The sequence below is a fragment of the Engystomops pustulosus genome, chromosome 1 (genome assembly GCF_040894005.1).
Source record: "Engystomops pustulosus chromosome 1, aEngPut4.maternal, whole genome shotgun sequence".
NCBI lineage: Eukaryota > Metazoa > Chordata > Amphibia > Anura > Leptodactylidae > Engystomops > Engystomops pustulosus.
This window is the reverse complement of record NC_092411.1, coordinates 177,258,669-177,279,536: the sequence shown is the minus strand read 5'-3', so window position 1 is coordinate 177,279,536 and position 20,868 is coordinate 177,258,669. Positions and strand designations below refer to the sequence as shown.

Here is a 20,868-nt window from a genome sequence, read left to right as displayed (position 1 = left end):
TTAAACATGTGACAGAGCAGGGAGTAATAAGTTACTGCTTAAATTGTCGAATTGGCACTTTGCGAAAAATTTGTGGGCTTTGGATGTAATTTGGACACTCAGCGTCTAAAAGGTTTGCCATCACTGCCATAGAACATTGTACATACACCGCAAAACTGCCACTGCCAAAGTACGTAGCAACTCCTGCATGAACGCATAGTGTGGCCCATGCGCAGATGAATACCAGAGACCATGAGGCCGGCTCTGCTTCATCTGCACATGTCTGGTCATACGTTGCGCAAGATGCTGACTGTGCAGGCGCGAGAATGCCTGATGCGGTCAGCAATATTTGCAGAGAGCAGGCGGAAGACGAATTGGTGCCAGGGGGGCATGAAAATGATGGGAGAAGCGGGTATTATTAATTTGAAAATAACACCCAGAGGAGCGGTTTCACGAAGGTGGGGGGGGGGCTACTCCTCATCAGGCCCTCCCAGTGGGTGAATTGACTAGTCACAGAGCACATAGCATTGCAAGGTGATATAGAACTTCTTTTTTTCTGTAAAACCGATTTTTCAAACAAAAACTGTTTGGCAGTGTATGTATAATGTTCTATGGGGACTGGGGGGATGCTTAAAATGGGTCTTCAGGTGACAGGTTCCATTTAAAATGCAATTTTACAGAATTCAAAGAGAAATTACAGTGATTTTGTTTTACATTATATATCTAGTCCCCAAGTTTATACATTATAAAAGATTATCATCATATTATGCTATTGCTTTCAATCTGAAAATTGCACTTTGATCATGTGATATCATTGTTATCTGGTAAATATTTCAGATATTTGTGCATCTGACCAGAGGTCTTCCTTACATCGCATGAACTAAACCCTATGCTATACTACTATATAATAATTAAAATGATGGACGTGACAGTGAAGCCTTATTTTATGCTTCTGATCTTTTACATATATGTCTCACCATATATAATGCTGCCTTGAGCTGGGAGGATTTTGGGTAAACAGTTTATGGCTGCCATATACAGTCATCTGCATGAGTCCTAACAGTCATTATGGTGATATATAGTGTATATAAAGTGATTTTTGGAGTTTGACACATTAAAGGGAATGACAGGTGTGGATAAAACCTTCATTTTAGTCTTGCTGTATTTATCAGCCTAAATAACGGCTTGGGCAGGGCAATTTACACAAATGTTTCTGTCGTACTCTGATGATTAGTAACCAGGTGCTTTATGTGTTCATGTAATTGTACACTCACTATATGGGCAGCAGCAGGGTGTTGTCTTTAAGTAAAGAGGACAGATCAAGCAAATCTTTTAATGACACACAACAATTCTTTTTAATAGAATTTAGTCACTAAGAACGGAAATTCACTTTAACATTTTCCTTACATTGTTTATCCTGAGGAAGGTGTTACAAGCAATCAGAAGACACCTATAGTTGAGGTTAAATGTTATAGTAAAAATATTTCATTTTTAATAAACCAATAAACACATTTCTCAAATTAAAAAACAAAAGCACTTGCTTTACAGTCCGTGTTAACATTTGATAATGGGAAGTCAGTATACATGTATATATCATTCTATGGTTTACTAATAACAGATAACCCATCGGCCCTCTTTTATTGCATTGATACTGGATCAAAGTGTACTTTTAACAATGATGGCCATTCTTGATGGGGCTACAATATACACTCAGCGCTCATCTGCCTGAAGGTGCTTCAGGGCACAGGTGGCAAAGCTAACTTTTCAGTGTTTATTTTGAGCCATACAGATGAAAATTGCTGTACTGAATTCTAACCACTTGGTGATGTCTAAGTTTCTATAGGGAGTGCTCACAGAGACCCATCTCCATACAGGGCAGATTCCTGTTGTGTTACACACTGTGGAACCAGACCGTGGTAGCTATTATAGCCATAGTGCATGGAAACCACCCTACTGTCCGATCGGTGCTACCAGATGTTATTGAAGAGGCAGACCCCTGAGGTTCAAGCATCTTGAAGGGCTTAAAAGGAAACTTTTACCGGGAATGTGATTTTTAGCTGGTGACAGGTTCCAATAACCTATTCAATGCGGATTTTAATAATGTCTTTGTTAGCATTCTGAATCATTTCAATACTTATAGAAATTTACCAGCTCCCATTACACTGCCTTTGTATAGCTCCCAATATGTCCTTAGTAAGACCAACAGACTGCTCGTGGGGTAATTTGGACGGGCTGGATGCAAATGAAGAGAGGCCGGCGGTGCCACGGCACAGGAACAAACAAGGATTCAGTAGACCAAAATGCGGCACTCACCGGAGCTGGTAAAAACTACTTCATAAGCTTTATTAGCAAGTTCAGGTCCATATATATATAAATACAGGGGCATGCGGCTGAAGCAACGGGCTGTTTCGCGCTATGAAGCGCTTTCTCTAACATCCCATGTCATCCTTGCAGTGCATGCGCATAAAATAGCTGCCATCCGGGAGGTCACTATGGTAATGTGTAAACAATGCTTTAGCAATTATGACCGTGTCCATATCAAAAGAACTTAAATACACAAATACAGAGATTAAAAAATGGAGGGGTTACAAGAATAGCCACCTATTGGAACAAAAGGTCACACATGATACTTATAAAAATACACTCAGATCATTACAATCATTTAGACCGAGATTCCCTATTGCGTTATATCTCATGATCCATTTTGACACCCGGCGTAGGAGATCTTTTTGTTTGGTCTCCACCCCTCGGGTTTCTGTTAACCCATTCAATGCCTGAGAAGCGAAGGGGAGTTTGATTGCCCTGATGGCATGTTCTAATGTGATCAATGAGCCCTGGGCATTCATTACCTGAGGTGATGGAGTGGAGATGTTCTCTAACTGTAAAATTTGTTGCAGGGGCAAAATAACACATATACCAGAAATGTGGCCCGGCAAGTGATGAAATTCAACATCTATTGTCATCTCTAATAAGAATAGTGATTTTTCTATTGAATTTACAAAAAAAGCAATGGCCGCATCTATGATCCCCCTTTGGAATGCAATCGCATAACCAGGTTTTTTCTTGGAAGAACCTACTTCATAGCAACTTCATTTTTAAAGTGGGGCATTTTCTAAATGTGATGGGTGGTCTATTTTGTGTTACATTTAAGAGCTGGGGTTCCAGATGAAGTAAACCCCAATGTTTATGAATGGCACCATGAAATGAAAAAGTAACCCCTCTTTTTTTATCTGTGTATTTGTGTATTAAAGTTTTTTTGATATGGACACGGTCTCAATTGCTAAAGCATTGTTTATATGTTATATTATCATAGTGACCTACCGGATTGTAGCGATTATATGTGCATGCACTGCGAGGATGACATAGGAGGCTAGAGAAAGCACTTCATAGCGCAAAGCGGCCTGTCGCTTCAGTCGCATGTTGGTGTCCTTGTATACCTGTACCTGAACGCACTACTAAAGTTTATGAAGTTCTAACAAGCTCCGGTGAGTGGCCCATTTTGGTCTACCGAATCCTAAAAAGTCAATTGTCTTGCAAAATCTACATGTTATACAACTCCATACATAGAGTAATAAAAAAGTTATTTAAAGCTATCAATATACAAACAAAACTGCATAAAAGGTATGTGTCATTAGGTCCGCACAGTGAAAGCTGTAACAAAGCCTACTAGAGTGGGTTTTTTTTCAATTCCACCACATTTGTATTGTTTTTACAGCTTTCTAGTACACTGCACAGAATAATAAATGCTGCCAACAGGAAGCAGATAACAAGCCCTCATACATCTTTGTAAAAGGAAAAATAGAAACATGTATGGCTTTAGGAAAGGGGGGGTGAAAAAAGGAAACGCAAAAATGAAAAAGACCTTAAAGGGTTAATTTAGGCGCAGCTCTAATATCTTGCATAGCCACTACAAAAAGTGTGGTTTTCTTCACAGAGACGCAACTTATCGATGAGAGTGAAATCAGAGTGAAATCTCCACTGATGTGAAATTGATGAAATATACCGGGAATATGACATCCATTGTCAAAGCGTTGATAACATTTAAAGCACTTAAATACTATATAAGCTAATTTTTTTTATTTGTATCAGTTCTATATAGACTATAGGTGAAAGGCAGATTGCACTGTGGGTGCTTCTTCCTGGAAACAGTGCACTCATATATATGTTCTTATGGTTAAATCTGTCTAACAATTAAGCAGAATACATGCATCTCCAGTGAGATGAATACTGGAACCAGCTGGTCTTATGTTCTTGCCTCAGCCCATCCCGAGAGGCACCAACCTATTATTACATGTGTGGAAACACATTCCTGAGAGAGCATTTCTCCCTCCATTACAGAACAGACCTTTTGTGTTTTCCTAGTCTTTCATGTAAATCATATTCTATGGATTTACTACAGGTGCAAGGCAGCAAATGGCCACAAAAACAAATATGTTCAGTACACATTGACCATAGAGAAAGAAAACACAGATAACCCAGCAGCTGCATGCATATAATATGAGATATTCAGGTTTCAGGTTATTTGCACATACAGAAACAGAATAAATGTAAAAACTCAATCCAGCCAAAGATATGTTGGGTTGTGCCCAGGCTGAAGAGAAGTGATACTGTGCGTTTAATACTCATTCTTGGGCATGTCAAGGTAAAATGTAACATACAGTAGCAGCTGTTCTCTATACAGTTGGAAATGACATGCTAGTTCTAGTTTCTTTCATCATGATGCTGACACTCGCCTTGCAGGTGGGTACAGATGTCACCCGTATAAAGAGCTCTTCAGGATCTCCTCCTTGATCATCTACAGACAGGAAAAGCAGATGGGAAAGAGGGAAGAAAGAAGAAAATACAGATAAGGAAATGTTGGAAAGAAAGCTATTGCGGAGAAAACAGAACAGCAAAATAGCTCTCCACACCCTGTACATTATAGCTAAGCAATGACTATTGGCAGCCTCTGAAGAAAACACATGAAAGCAAAATTTACTAAGTGGCCTCTAAAGTTTGGAAAATATGCACTTAAAGCAAACATGTTCCCATAGGCTTTTTAATATAATTAAAGGGGTTTTCCCATGAAAGAAAATTCTCAAATTTTAATCCCCAAGTGATGCTAACACAATTAAAATAATTTTTTAACCCTTTACAAATTTTACTCAGTTTTATTGCCATTTTAGCTCCTATCACTCAGTGACGGTCAATGTAAAATTTCAGATTGGGCAGGGACTCTCTAAGCAGTCACATTATGATCCATCTAGTTCTGTGAGCTGACAATGTGCTAAGATAATCCAGCTACAGGTTTATATACACTTTCATTTACCTTCTGAACATTGTACTGGTATCTGACACATAGAAAGAGAGATGATGAGATCCATGATATGGCTATTACACACAATGACATTCTCCAGCTCTTGCTACATGTCAGCTACACACACACTATCAGATCTCCTCTGTCTGTCTTCCCTTCCCAATAAAGAACTTATCTGCCTGTAACCTGAAGTTCTCCTCATTGTGTATATACCCGCTGGCAGGACGTCTGTGTATCAGGGAGAGCTCCGTTCTGCAATGCAAGGGGTGAGGCTAGAGTGCAGGGAGCAGAAAGAGAGAGAGAGAGAGAGACAAGCTCCGTGAAGCCTCAGACAAGATGGCAGCCGACCCTAAAGTCAGCCCTACAGGCTTGTGTCTAGGGGCAACTGAAATTGTGTACAACATGACTGATAGAGACAGGTTGGATTTATATCAGTGAAATGCTGCATCTTTGTTAATAACAGTGAATTAGAACATGTGTTATTTTGTTATCGTGAGTACGTTCATTTCAGAAATTTGTCTTTGTGGGAATACTTATCTCACATTAATGCTTCTACTCATTTATAAAGTAAACTATAAAAAAAGTATACCTGGCTAAAAATCTAAAAATTCGAATCACCCCCCTTTCCCTAGAAATGAAAAAAATGTAAAAAAACCAGTAAAAATCATAAACAAATTAGTTATCTCTGCATCCGAAAATGCCCAAAATATAATAACATTTTTTCCACAACGTTTAACCCTGTAACGGAAAATAACGTGCAAAGTCGAAAATGGCACTGTTTTGCCATTTTGAAATATATAAAAAATTCACTAATAAGCTATCAAAAGGCTGTACAGTCCTAAAAATAGAAGCAATGAAAACGTCATCAAAAGTCGCAAAAAATGACACCACCCACAGCTCTGTACATCAAAGTATGAAAAGCGCCAGAAGATGGCAAAATATATATATATTTTTTTTTTAGTACAGGAGGTTTTAATTCTAATTCTAAATGTATGAAAACATTATAAAACCGACACCCAAAGAATATAGTAGACATATCGTTCGGGGCGCACAGTGTAAGCCGTAAAAACCAAACCAAGAAGAAAATGGCGCAAATGTGGTTTTTCACAAATTTCACTGCATATGAATTTTTTTTCCCACTTCCCAGTACACGGCAGTGAAAAATTAAAATGCAAAAAAGAAAAAGGGCCTCAGCGTCAAGAGGTTAAAAAAGCAATAAAAACCTCTAATTGAAAGAAAATGTAAAATCCTGATATCAGGTTCCCTTTAAAACTTTTAAAATTTAGCCAGAAAGTAGAGCTCTGTACAACGAAGAACAGAATAGCCTATTTCTTCTGAGCATAAATAAAATGCAGATACAATAAACTTCATATTTGAGCATCCAATAGAATTAGAAGAGGTTTTGTCATATTTTTCCCTGTAAAGATGCCAATGGCTGTACATTGCTCCATTCAGCTCCAGTAAAGTAGACCACAGCCATCAGAAAGGAAGGTCATATCCAGCATCTGTGTATGGACCCTACAACTAAAATGAGCTTTTGTATAATTTGTAACTGAAAATGTATCTTATTCTGAAAGTGGAGAAATCACCATAATAGACACATTTACAACAATTGTATGTGCCTTTCACAACTACTCATTTTAAAAATATAAGAGGTTTGTTTCATATTAGCAGATGTGAGCTTAAGTAATACTAATGTTTTATTATTATAGGCATGACTTTATGTGGTTAAGTCATCCTTCTCTCCAGCAGCTCACGTTTACAAGGAAAAGAAGAGTTTAGAAATCAGGCAATACCTTTTTGAAGCTATAACTGAGTATATTTGATGGTGAGCTTTCGAGAATACTAGTTCTCTTCCTCAGACATGATGTTATGCAAGAAACAGAAAATTCACAGCATTTCCTACACACTACACACTACTCAGTTAGCCTCAAAAAGGTATCGCTTGATGTCTTTACTCTTCTTCTGCTCTCCATGGCTAACACGGTACAAATCTACACTACTAGCACGTTTACAAGGGTCATTTGTCAGAATGTTTGTTCGCCCTCCACCCTGTGTAAACTCAACCACATTCCCCAGACTAATGATAGAAACACTTATTTGTCGACTGTTAGCATTTTTATCATGGCCTGAAAATAATTTTTGTTTTTAAAATATTACCCTTGGAGTACATGGAGCTAAGCAGGTGCCAAATGACTTGACATCATTGATCTACAAAATCTCCCGGCTCCTGGGATTGTGTTGCAGGTCTTACTGACAATGTATACTTAGCAAGAGGAAAAAAGGGGCAGCATACACAAAGCTCAGTTGTATGCTTTGTCAGTGTCTTATTGGAAGGTGAACATTTGGTCTGATCACACGAAGTTTGAACTTTTGGGTGTTAATGCTAAGCGGTATGTGTGGAGAAAACCAGGCACTGCTTATCACCTGCTAAATACAATCCCAAAACAGCTAGAGGATGACTGGTTACAATTGGAGGAAAGATGAATGTGCCCAAGTACAGATATCCTGGAATATCTCTTCCAGAGAGCTCTGAATGTCAGACTGGGCTGAAGGTTCACCTTCCAACAAGACACTGACCCTAAGCACACAGCTAAAATAACAAAGCAATGGCTTCTAAACAACTCTGTGACCATTCTTGACTGGGCCAACCAGAGCTCTGACCTAAAGCCTCTGAAGAGACTTGAAAATGACAGTCCACCAAAGTTCAGCATCCAAACAGAGTGAACTGGAGAGGATCTGCAGAGAATGGCAGAGGATCCACAAATCCAGGTGTGAAACCTTACCAATTGGCTGCAATGAAACAAGGAGTGAAAAATTTAGAGGGGTCAGAATACTTTCTGTACCCACTGAATAGTCTTGGATACAAATTGGGTGATGATCCTGATGACCATATGCATCCAACGCTATGTTCCCATCTATATAATTGCCTGTATAGATGTGGGCATTCAAATAGGGCTGTGTGAAGCACCATTTCTAAGTTAAAAATATATTTTTTTTTATCATTACATATCTCCCAACCGTTCTGGTGGAATGGTCACAGATTTCGAGCTCTGTCTTGGGTAGAGGGAGGCATGTCCCACAACAAAAAGAGGGGACCTCTACTCCCCTACTTAAATGAATCAATTGCCCAGTACTTCCAGCTAAGGTCACAGCACACCTAGGATTAACACTTGTTCTTTCATAATAGCAGAGTAAGGAATAAGAGAAAAGACCAAAAAACAATCAACATATAGTCATTCCAAAAGGAACCCAAAGCATCCAATTTTAAAGATGGGTGAAATATATATTATTAGTGCATGTTTTAAGGGGATAAAAGGATAGGGGATAAATGTCCTTTATGGGGAAACTCATTTAAAAGTTATATAGTGACTCCTCAATAATTTTAATACAAAAATCATCCTATAGCACATAGTCTATGGGCTGGGTCCATTAAATACCAGACCCCCAAGAGTAGAACAATGTGAACCACCATCACAAAAGATGCCAAACACCAATAAAACGCGGAGCTAACCACATTATAAAAGATCACAAATTAATTTTATTCATTATGATTAAAAATATACACATCATAGATAAAAGAGAAATTCCAAAAAAGATATGCCCTTGAGAAAGCTGTACCCAAAATGCTTGTTGGGGTCCCAGGACTAAGCAGTGCATTCATGGGTAAGTGATGGGGTAAGACTGCAGGCTTTTTAATTTGAGGCGTTATGTGTGTTATTTTGAGACTGAAAATGTTCCCCAATTGATGGGAATTGTGGTGCTGTTTACAATGTAATATAAGTAATTCCGTCATCCTAGCCCCCTTTTGTTTTTGCTCATGCTTAATATCCCGTCGGTTTTTGGAATTTCTCTTTTATCTATGATGTGTATATTTTTAATCATGATCTTTGTGGTTAGCTCTGCTTTTTTGGTGTTTGGCACTCCTCAATAATGCAGTCATTATGTAAAATTATTTGGACATCAGACTTATACTCTCTCACCCGGTGGCAACCTAATACCTGGCACCGCAAATATACACAGTTCAGAAACTTCCATATAGGTCTCTTGCCTAGCCTGTTGCGCTCTTGGAGACAAATGTCGTCAGTCAGTGAAAATGGACTTGTGTGCTGCACAGATCCCATGGGCAGTCCCTCTCTGCAGGTTGAACAGCAGTTATATACAGATCACTTGCAATAGTGACTCAACATAAGATCACTAGTTATAACTGTTTATTACTGAAACCAGCTTCTAGGCCATCTCAGATTTATGCAAATATCTCTTCTAACCTAGAAATTGGACTTATCTTCTGAAAGTGGTTTATTAAGGGAGGAGTATTCTCCTGTAGGCAAGTTGCATGTATAAACAGTTTGGCTGCCATAATCAAACTTATAGGTAAAAACTTCTTAAGCACCCCATCTTCTGAGTGATCTCTAATTTCAGACGTTAGGCTACATTTAAACAACCGTGTATAGGCGGCAATAGCTGCACGGAGTACAACCTGTAATCACCGTACCGTTCCATAGCCGCAAAAAGATAGAGCACACTCCATCTTTGGCCATATTGACGGCCGTGCAGCATTATTTTAAATGGAGAAGGGGGGGGGGGAACCCCTCCTACTCCTCTTCATATATGCCTGCCCGGCTACATAAACCTCATTCCAAATAGGACTCCTGCTAACCAACAGACTTGGTAATATACACAGTGTTAAGAGCCGCGGAGACTGGTGTCAGAAAGAAGTTTAGTCATGGAAGTAAGTGAGCACTGTATTAACTTTATGTGTCACTTTATTCTTTATTTACAGTAGTTGCTGTGTGGGTTTTTGCCTCACATAGCACAGCTTCTATTCATGAGAATAAAATGAAACCTGTACTGCTCCTTCAGTCACAAACATTATTGGGAAATTAATCAGAAGTGACGGTGAGAGCACGGTTCTAGTCTCCCATGGCAACAAATCACAGCTCAGCTTTTCCTACACCGGTTTATAAAATAAAGCGGAGCTGAGATTGGTTGCCATGGGCAAATGGAACAGTTTTACCTCAGACACTTCTGATAAATTTCCCCCATCACCATCACCATCTGTCAGCTTTTGTAGGTAACAGACAGGTGACAACTAACCCGCTTATCACTGTACACCTGTATACATTTTATTAAAGTAACCAACTTGTTGTGGAAGATATTCATTTAAATATACTGCGAACATCCACACTGCTATCAGGGCAGGGCAATTTGAGGCATACTGTGGGGAAGATATTTGTCTAGCGATACGTCCCATGCCTACTCTCACATGGCCCTGTCTTGATATCTGCCCCATATAGATACCCCCTGCAATGTCCTTACCTGATATCTGCCCTATACAACTACCCCTCACCTGGCCTTTTCCCAATATCTTCCCAATGCTGAAACCATTTATAACTTAAATTGGCCCTATAATGCCCTTCACCGAAATGTGTACTACCCTGGCATGGTCCCGATATCTGCTTCATCTGTGCCCCATTCTACCCTTTCATGGCCCAATCCCTATATCCGCTTCATATTAATACCCTCCACCTTGCCCTTTCCTGGTATGTGTCCCATACCACCCCTCACCTGGCCCAGTCCCGATATCTGCTCCATATTAATACCCTTCGCCTGGCCCTTTCCCGATATGTGTCCCATACTGCCTCTCGCCTGCCTCAGTCGCAATAGCTGCTCCATATTAATACCCTTTGCCCGGCCCCTTCCTGATGTGTGCCCCATAGTACCCTTGGCCTGGCCCAGTCCAGCTATCTGACCATAGAAATACCGTTTGCCTAGCCCTTTCCTTATATGTGCCCCATACATCCTTTCGCCTGGCCAAGTCCTGATATCTGCTCATTATTAATACTCTTCGCCTGGCCCTTGCCTGATATGTGCCCCATACTACCCTTTGGCTGACCCAGTCCCGATATCTGCTCAATATGAATACCTTTCCCCTTTTCCTTTCCTGATATGTGCCCCAAAGCAATACCCTGTGCTTGGCCATGTTGTGAACACTGTCCTATATTACCCTTCATCAGTCCTTATTCATCTATTTGCCCCATACTGCCTTTCGTCTGACCCTTACCTGGTATCTACTCCATACTAGGACCCATTACCTGGTCCTAGTACCTGGTACCTGATCTTGAGATTAAGAATTAGACAAATTTTATTAGACTCCCTAGTCTAGATCATTATTGTTTATAGTTAGTAACAATCATCTGTCAAATAAGTATATTAGAGAAGTAGAGGGATAATACAGATATGACTGTGCAGGGAAATATGTTTAAAGTGGTAGGATATTTACAAGAAAACTTATCACACTCTTAGAGACATTTACGCTATATATTTGGAAGGCTGCTAGTTGTCTGTTAGTGAGGCGATATGCATGGTGGCAGCTCACATGATGCTGCTCAGTCACATGATATCTGTACCATAGAGATAAAGTGCAGACGTGAGGATTTCACAACACGGAGAATGTCTAACTGCAAGATAGTTCTCTGTATGAAATAAAATGTGCAAAAACAAAGCAATAAAAAAGTTGTGTAGTCTGTACAGATCTAAGCAGTTCATTGTACAAAAAGGGTACCACTTAGATCTTGAATTGCGGGATTATTTTGTACAATATCAACTAAGCAGCTGAATATAGAAATTTAGTCTTAGGTTCACAATGTTGCATACAAGCACGTCCCATTTCTAGGCTCTTACTAACCTTATATTTACCTCAGCACATACTTTAAAAGAAGCCATGGTACATGTCATGAGGACATACTGTATATGATTCCTCCAGAGGTACATGCACCTTCATCATGCTGTGCTTCTAAGTGCAGCAATGAATACAAATATAAGGGGTTATTCCTACATCTGTCTAGAGGAAGATAAAGAAGGAATTTGTCAGCTCACCTTATCAGTCATGTAAGCAGTCACTTAGGATATCTGATTGTGGGGCATGGAGGGGGAAGAGTGAGGAAAAGATCCCACTCAGCAATGGTAGTGACATCTTGATCCATAGAAAGCGTCTCCAGCACTCGTAGAAAGTTACGACATCTGATACTTATTCAAATGTGGCTCATAGGCTAGTTTCACACAGGAGTTGGTGCTGCGCGTCAGTCAGTTAAAAAAAATAAGACAAATGTGGAAATCACTGAACTACAGATCAGAAAAAAGAACACCCATGTGAAAGAGCCCTTAGTCATGGTCTCTCTGTCATATGCCAAAAAAAAGTTAGCTGACACCTGAAATCAATTACCGTATATAATCCTGTATAAGCCGTGTTTTTCAGCACAAAAAATGTGCTGAAAATCCTCAACTCGGCTTATACACGAGTCAATACAGCCAGCCCAGCACTTTAAAAAAAACGTATATACTCGGCCCCCGACGCGCAAGCGCTGCTCCCCCAATGTCAGCGAGGGCGGTATGCTACTGGGGGGCAGGCTGGGCCGGCGGTATGCTACTGGGGGGCAGGCGGGGCCGGCGGTATGCTACTGGGGGGCAGGCGGGGCCGGCGGTATGCTACTGGGGGGCAGGCGGGGCCGGCGGTATGCTACTGGGGGGCAGGCGGGGCCGGCGGTATGCTACTGGGGGGCAGGCTGGGCCGGCGGTATGCTACTGGGGGGCAGGCTGGGCCGGCGGTATGCTACTGGGGGGCAGGCTGGGCCGGCGGTATGCTACTGGGGGGCAGGCTGGGCCGGCGGTATGCTACTGGGGGGCAAGCTGGGCCGGCGGTATGCTACTGGGGGGCAGGCTGGGCCGGCGGTATGCTACTGGGGACTGGCTGCCTATATGCTACTGGGGACTGGCTGCCTATATGCTACTGGGGACTGGCTGCCTATATGCTACTGGGGACTGGCTGGCTATATACTACTGGGGACTGGCTGCCTATATGCTACTGAGGACTGGCTGCCTATATGCTACTGAGGACTGGCTGCCTATATGCTACTGGGGACTGGCTGCCTATATGCTACTGGGGACTGGCTGGCTATATGCTACTGGGGACTGGCTGGCTATATACTACTGGGGACTGGCTGGCTATATAATACTGGGGACTTGCTGGCTATATACTACAGGGGGGGTCTGTGATCATTGCATTTCCCACCCTCGGCTTATACTCAAGTCAATAGGTTTTCCCAGTTTTTGTTGGTAAAATTAGGGGTCTCGGCTTATACTCAGGTCGGCTTATACTCAAGTATATACGGTATGTAATCACAGAAAACTAAGTAGACACTTACCAAAAGATTCCAAATAAAAATCAAGAGACAAGTATCACAACATAGAATTTCACATATAAGCATAAATCAACAATGATGAACAACATAAAATCAGACTGTTATTTAGACCTCAGGGATATCTCAACTCACATATACTAATAACATCATTCTAATCAACACTATAGGAGTTAGAAAGGGTAACCTGATTATTCCTATTGTAGGAATGATTATAGATCTTATCCTGTAACAGACCATGTCTCCCTTTATTAGATGCAATATTGTATCCTCTATTAAAGGACATCTACCATCAGTTTTACTGATGGAGGATGTGTCCTGCTAAGAAGTTCCTGAGGAACTATGCTCCTCAAGACTTCTTTTATAATAACTCTATATGCCGCGATTGCTGAAAAACAGCGTTAAACAATTACCGTATTCCAATTAGTCTGGGGCGATGCAGAGATCCTCGTCTTTTAATTTATTCACTACCCCCGTCCCTAGTCCAGCCTGTCACCTGTTCTATACTTGTGGATAGGGAAGGCCTAGTATCAGAACGGGGAAGTGAAGAAAATTAAAAGATGAGGCACATGAAAGAGGTCTGGCATAATTTTTATAATTCTATATTGCTGTAATTGCGGTGTATACAGTTATAATAAAAGACATTCTGAAGGATGACTTCTGGAGACGTAAAGATGATTGTTAATATACTGGTGTTCTTTTTCTGGTTACTGAAACATCTATGGATAACATACTAGGAGTACCTGTCCCTTTCCCCACCCCTCCTCTTGTTTCCCATCGTTGTCTTTTGTCAATATATTGTCTGTATATATGTCTGTATACTGTATTGCAATACTTGTTGTGCTTATAAAGCTGAAAACCAATAAAAATACAGTTAAAAAAAGTTGGTAGGACACGTCTATCATCAGTAAAACAGATGGTAGATGTCCTTTAACCCCCGTATGTAGCCTGCAGCTCCTTGTCTCCAGTATACAGCCAGCAGCCCCCTGTCCCCAGTATACAGCCAGCAGCCCCCTGTCCCCAGTATACGCCCAGCAGCCTCTGCTCCCCCAGCATGTAGCCAGAAGCCCCTGCCCCCAGTAAGTAGCAAGAAGCCCCTGCCCCCCAGTATATAGCCATCAGCCCCTGTCCCCAGTATACAGCCTGCAGCCCCCCCTAGTATATAGCCATCAGTCTCCTGTCGCCAGTATACAGCCATCAGTCCCCTGTCCCCAGTATACAGCCAGCAAGCCATTGTCCCCAGTATACAGCCAGCAGCCCCCTGTCCCCAGTATACAGCCAGCAGCCCCCTGGTCCCAGTATACAGCCAGCAGCCCCCTGGCCCCAGTATACAGCCAGCAGCCCCCTGGCCCCAGTATACAGCCAGCAGCCCCCTGGCCCCAGTATACAGCCAGCAGCCCCTGTCCCCAGTATACAGCCAACAGCCCCTGTCCCCAGCATGTAGCCAGAAGCCCCTGCCCCCAGTATATAGCTTGCCCCAGTATATAGCCAGCAGCCGCTGCACCCCCCTAGTATATAGCCATCAGTCCCCTGTACCCAGTATACAGCCAGCATCCCCCCAGTATGTAGCCAGCAGCCCCCTGTCCCGCGTATACAGCCAGCAGCCCCCTGTCCCCAGTATACGCCCAGCAGCCTCTGCTCCCCCAGCATGTAGCCAGAAGCCCCTGCCCCCAGTATGTAGCAAGAAGCCCCTGCCCCCAGTATGTAGCAAGAAGCCCCTGCCCCCAGTATGTAGCAAGAAGCCCCTGCCCCCCAGTATATAGCCATCAGCCCCTGTCCCCAGTATACAGCCTGCAGCCAGCATGGTTTTATTATAGCATTTTTTGGGAGTGTAAATGATTGATGTTGTGTATTGTGGATATATAGACCTCCACTTTGATGTGAGTTTTATGTAAAAACTTATGTTTTCATTTTCAATGCATTTTTTGTTAAAAAATTTGTGTTTGTCACAAAGTTACATGCGTGTGTTACAGGCGGTCAACTGTTAATAAAGGAAAATGCAATCGCTTTCAAAAATATATAGGGTTTAGGGGTGCATTTGCTTTTTATTCTGTTTTATTGCTATATTTTGTAGGTTATGACGGTCTTAAAATTTCTAGCTGGAAAAGAAAATATTTATTTATTTCAGTTTTAGTGACATTATGATTGTTTATTTATGTGAACATATGACTGAGGTATTTATGAACTTTACACATGTTCATCTATTACATTTAGGAGATGTGAAAGTAAATATTTTCTTTTTGGAGCACATTTTTTTTTTGCCAAAGACAAATTTTGTATGATTTAAACATGAGCAGGTGTGATTCATTCAATTTGCATCACAGTCACAGTGTGTGCAAACCGGACGTCTGGCTGGAACACTAATGACCGAAACTGAACTGACGCGCAGAGTTCGGTTACAATGGTACGGTTCAGCCCTGCAGCCGACTCACTCGTATGTAAGGTGCCTAACACTATCACCCAGAAATGCAATCATGATATGAAAAGGTAGACTATGCATTTTGTATCAAAATTGCATGGAGGTGCTTCTATAAACTCTTGAATGCAGTTTTGAAAAGGTGACAAGCTTCTGATTTCAGAAATATATATGGTTTTATGTGGCTTAGCATAATTCTGTATGCTGTAATTTCGGTGTGAAAATTGTAAAAACTGCTCTGAAAATTTCTATAAACTTCTGGCACGGATAGGGTAAAACGCAGTTTGTGAATGCGTTCTCATACATCTTTGTAGACTTAAAAATAAAATTAACATCTTTTGGAAGGTGGGGAGTAATAAAGCAGAAATGGAAAATCAGAAAAGAGATGTGTCCTTAAAGGGAACTTGCCATTTATATTAACACACCCAAAATAATTATTTCATTAAAAAAAAGCATTACCCTTATCCCTAAATGGTTCCTTTCCATGGCTGCAATATTACAAAAATAAGTCTGTAAACGTATATGCAACTCACCTAATGTGAGGCCAATGATAATAGTGGCGAGTTCAATGCACTGGCTCCTTGTTCCTGATTGACAGGTCTCACTGCTAGGACATGCTGCTGTATGGAACTTTCTGATAATATTCAACTACAGACATACATACAGCTCGGTTTGCTTATCATTATTCCTGTATGCCTCACCGAAGCCACTATGCTCTTCCCATAAATATCCAGATCTACTTGACAAAGGTCATTCCGTAAAGCACTGTTCACATGCTACTATTATTTTGTGAAGGCATAATATTTATATCAGGTATTGAATAAATTCAAAGAAAAATATTGAAGACATTTTTGGTGTGTACCAAGTTTCCTATACCAAATTGGATTAAGAACCCTACATTTGAACCACTAATTACTAATGAGTGTGCAGTGCCTCCAAGTCTTCGAAGTGCGGAATAGTGATAAGACCTAGGGAGAGTTTACCCCATTAATGCAACATAAGAAGACTTACCTGATCAATAACATAGATACCATAGTCAAGTTGCTGCCTCTGCAAAATGGGGTGCAGGTAATATAGCCAATACTTAAGATGTTCATCACGTTGTCTAAATGGTATAATAAGGGCTACTTTCTGAAGTGCCTTGCAGTCCTTTGGTTTGTATCGACCACCTTCCATAACATTTGGGTTGGTCCTTCTCACTTGTTCGAGATCCACCGATATTGAAAACTCTATTCTTAGAGGGCCCACTAAAAAGCAAAACCAAATTTGTAATTTAAAGTTTTTTGTCATTTATGTGAAAGAGTAAGGTAACCTTTAAAAAAATTTTTAATTGCAGAAATTAATAAAGCAGGTCGGAATGGTATTTGATATACGGTACTTCATTAAATTAAAAAAGCCTACAACTTAATTTAAAATATTTATATCAGGCATTCCTTTATTAGGAAAATTAGCCTGCTTCTTCTTTCTAAAAATTACTTTTATAATTATGTAAATGTGGCTGAAAAAGGTATCACATGCCCCAGAGTACAGCTACTATGCCTGCAGCCTACTCCCCACCCCAGTACAAAGCGATAGCACCAGCGAGTAACAGAAGTGCGAGTATGCCTGAGAGCTAGTGACGTCACTGGCTCCATGGCATACTCGCTTAATTCTTATAAAGAATAATAATATCACTTGTCCCTCCTAGTGTCAGTATTTACAGTGTACTGCAAAGTGGGAAAAAATCCAAATGTGGTCATAAGGACAAAAAAAAAAAAAAATTGCACCAGTTTCTTGTGGTCTTGGTTTTTATGGTTTTCATTGTGCACTCTCAATGACACCTCACTTTTATTTTGATGCTAATAGCTTTTTCATACGAAAGCGTATGAAGCTGTGGAAGGTCTCATTTTGATGGCATTTTCATTTATACCACCTTATGGACTGTTCAACTTTAAGATCACTTTTTATTTCAATAAGGATTTGCAAAATGGAGAAAAGGTGGTGATTCATACATTAGGTGATATATTCCGTCAGTTATTTTATGTCAGGTTTTTTGAATTTTATTTAGCGTGTGAACAGGAGGGAAAGACAATTCATACATAGTATTTTCTAGAATTTACCATTATAGTGTAATTTGGTTAAAAGTATACCGTAGTTTCACTAAAAGCTGTGAATTTCACAAACAACTTTCTATAATATAAATAAACGAATCACCTTTTGAATATTTGAAGACTTTTTCCAGCAAAAAAAAAAAAAAAGTTTCCAAATGATCAACTAAAAGTCAAAAAACACTTGTATAATGCAATAATAAAAACTTTGATTTCAAGATGAGGTTTGTTTTGACATGGTTCTTGGTATCAGGGGAAGCATCATAGTGTATCAAGACAGAACCTCAAAGAAAACACATCAATAATAACAAAAAGTTTTTCAGTAGCAACAGAGGTTGTTCTACAATATCTTGCAAAGCAGTAAAACGACACTAATTAACTTTTAATATTCCTTTCAATCACTAAATGTATTCCAGTTCACTGTGTAATTGTGACAAGTACATCCATTTCACATGAACAGCAAATTCCATCATTTCCTATGTGTTGTATATATATAGAGGAAGTAAGGGTGGTTGTGCTGACACAGTCTTTGAATTTGTTTTAACAGGGGTTAAAGGAAATCTACAGTCAGACTTCCTGTTTATTAACCATTAATGCTGCTGGGTAGATCCCTGCAGTGTGGCCAAAAATATATGTTTATTTGAACTCTGCTCCTGTATTGTACTTCGAAAACTTACTTTATTTTCATGTTAATGAATCACAAACACTTCTATCCACAGCACTTCTGCCTCCCTGCTGCTCCCCTGTCCAGCTGTCTACTAGAAATCCTGCAGCACAGAGCTAATACTTTGTGCTGCCGATAGATTTACGGCAATGGGAGCTAAGTTGGGGGAGAAGTGCTTTGTGGGGAGTGTAATAGCCAGAGTTTAATGAACATAAAAAAGTAAAATTTCCAATGAAACATATTTCTATTTAGCACAACAGCAAACAAGATAAGAGCAAAAATATAATGCCTGATCGTATTCAATGTCAGCAGATTTTCACACATGGGTAACAATCAACAAAGGTATTCACAACCTTGTGGAGTGCTGCTTTGCATAGCCTGTTAGGACTGCAGGTGGGAATCTTGATTATGTTTTATTATTTATGGTAAACAATATATTTCTATTCATCCTTGGATATTTATCCTTGAAGCATGGATAAATAACTGGATAAAGCATAGATAAAAGTTAACCAAGATCCAGGCACTGTGACTGTAATGCATGTTTTCATGGCCTCTTTCCATCTAAAAGCAATCTTTAGAATTATGCTAATGAACCTGAGGGGTATTTTTCAGAGGCTGTTACAATGAGCACAACCTGTCTCACCCTCCTCCTGCTCTCTGGCTGCGCAATCTAGCAGCAGCAGGAAACGAGATCTGCTCTGCTCATTGTCATAACCAGTGAAAAGACATCACTGAGGGTCTCTGGAAACACCCATCAATAATTCTAAAAGTTGATTTAAGAAGGAAGGAGGCCATGGATAACCTATAAACGAAGATTACCACAGTCACAGTGCCTGGATCTATGAGTAAGTGTCCCTAGTTTATAATGACAGGTTTTTATGGTAGATTTTCTTTAAGGAAATCTGGATTAATCCCCATTGCTAGACCGATAGCTCCATGCAGTTTTCTGTTAAGGCAATCATATGAGTATACAAAGGCGAGGTATCAGACACTCTTTAACACATTACAACACTAAGTTATATAGTCATTGGATTATTTTGTGGGCCACAAGCAGGGAAACAGGATCCCCTTCTTGCGGCCCGTTTGACACTTACTAAACTCTCTCTTCTCCACAATCTTTTCTTAATGCAGCAGCCAGAATGGTCTATCAATCCCGACGCTACACGGATGGCTCTACACTGCACTGGTTGTTTGTCACCTTCCATATTCAATTCAAATGAATCACCCTGATCTATAAAGCTCTGCATACTGCACTTCCCTATCTCTCTGCCCTCATCTCAGTCTATCCCCCAGCCTGTGCTCTTCGAATATCCAGTGATCTTACATTACTTTCTTCCTTTATTCAACTTCCTAATCACGTCTGCAGGACTTCTCCAAAGCTGCATCTATTCTCTGGAATGCATTACCTCAAACTATCAGGCTAATACCCAACTAACAAACTTTCAAACATGCCCTAAGAACTCATTTTTTTCAGGCCGGCATATCACATTCCCTAATTGCATGTAACTTTCACTCCAATCGTTTGATCTGATTATCTTATTACTCTGTAATGTCTTGTTTTATTTGTATATGTTCCCATTATTTGTGCTGCAGAATATGATGGCGCTATATAAAGATTTTTTTGTTATTATGATAACTGTAAGGTAATACTCCAGAAGACTAAAAATCCACATGCAATATATGTCCTTGGGAGATTAAACGTGGAAGAGCCCTTTGTTGAGGACCTGGGGGTACTAGTAGATCATAGATTAAATAACAGCATGTAATGTCAATCAGCTGCCTTTAAAGCCAGCATAATCTTGTCATGTTTTAAAAGTGGTATGGACTCTCAGGAGATTGGTTAGGCCTCACCTTAAAATATACTGTCTAGTTCTTGGCACCAGTCCATAAAAAGGATGCCCTGGAGTTGGAGAAGGTACAACAAAGAGCCACAAAAATGTAATTTAATAAAGAAACAATCTTTTTTTTTTAGGTTTTTTAAGTTGTAAGTTTCTATGATCTACCAAGGACCAGATGTCCTTTGTGCATTTAAATAGGGTGCAGACATTTCCTCATGACTGTAATGACAACAGGAAGACTGCAAATGTTTTACAAAAAAGTTTTACATAAAAACTCTTATATTCCCTCTAATTAAATTCACTGTAATCTAATGGGTTGAGGAAATAATACTTTAACTTGGAACAGATTCAGTTGTGAAATGATAGAAAAAAGGACAGGTCAGATGATGT

General features: G+C 40.2%; 1 protein-coding gene across 1 annotated transcript in view; it reads right to left on the bottom strand.

The window, feature by feature from the left end:
- Positions 1-20,868, bottom strand: part of B4GALT1 (beta-1,4-galactosyltransferase 1) — a 54,360-nt gene that overhangs the window by 16,467 nt on the left and 17,025 nt on the right. The window contains exon 2 of the mRNA XM_072113954.1: positions 16,901-17,136. Coding sequence (XP_071970055.1) covers positions 16,901-17,136 — 236 coding nt within the window. The remainder of the gene's footprint in view (positions 1-16,900; positions 17,137-20,868) is intronic.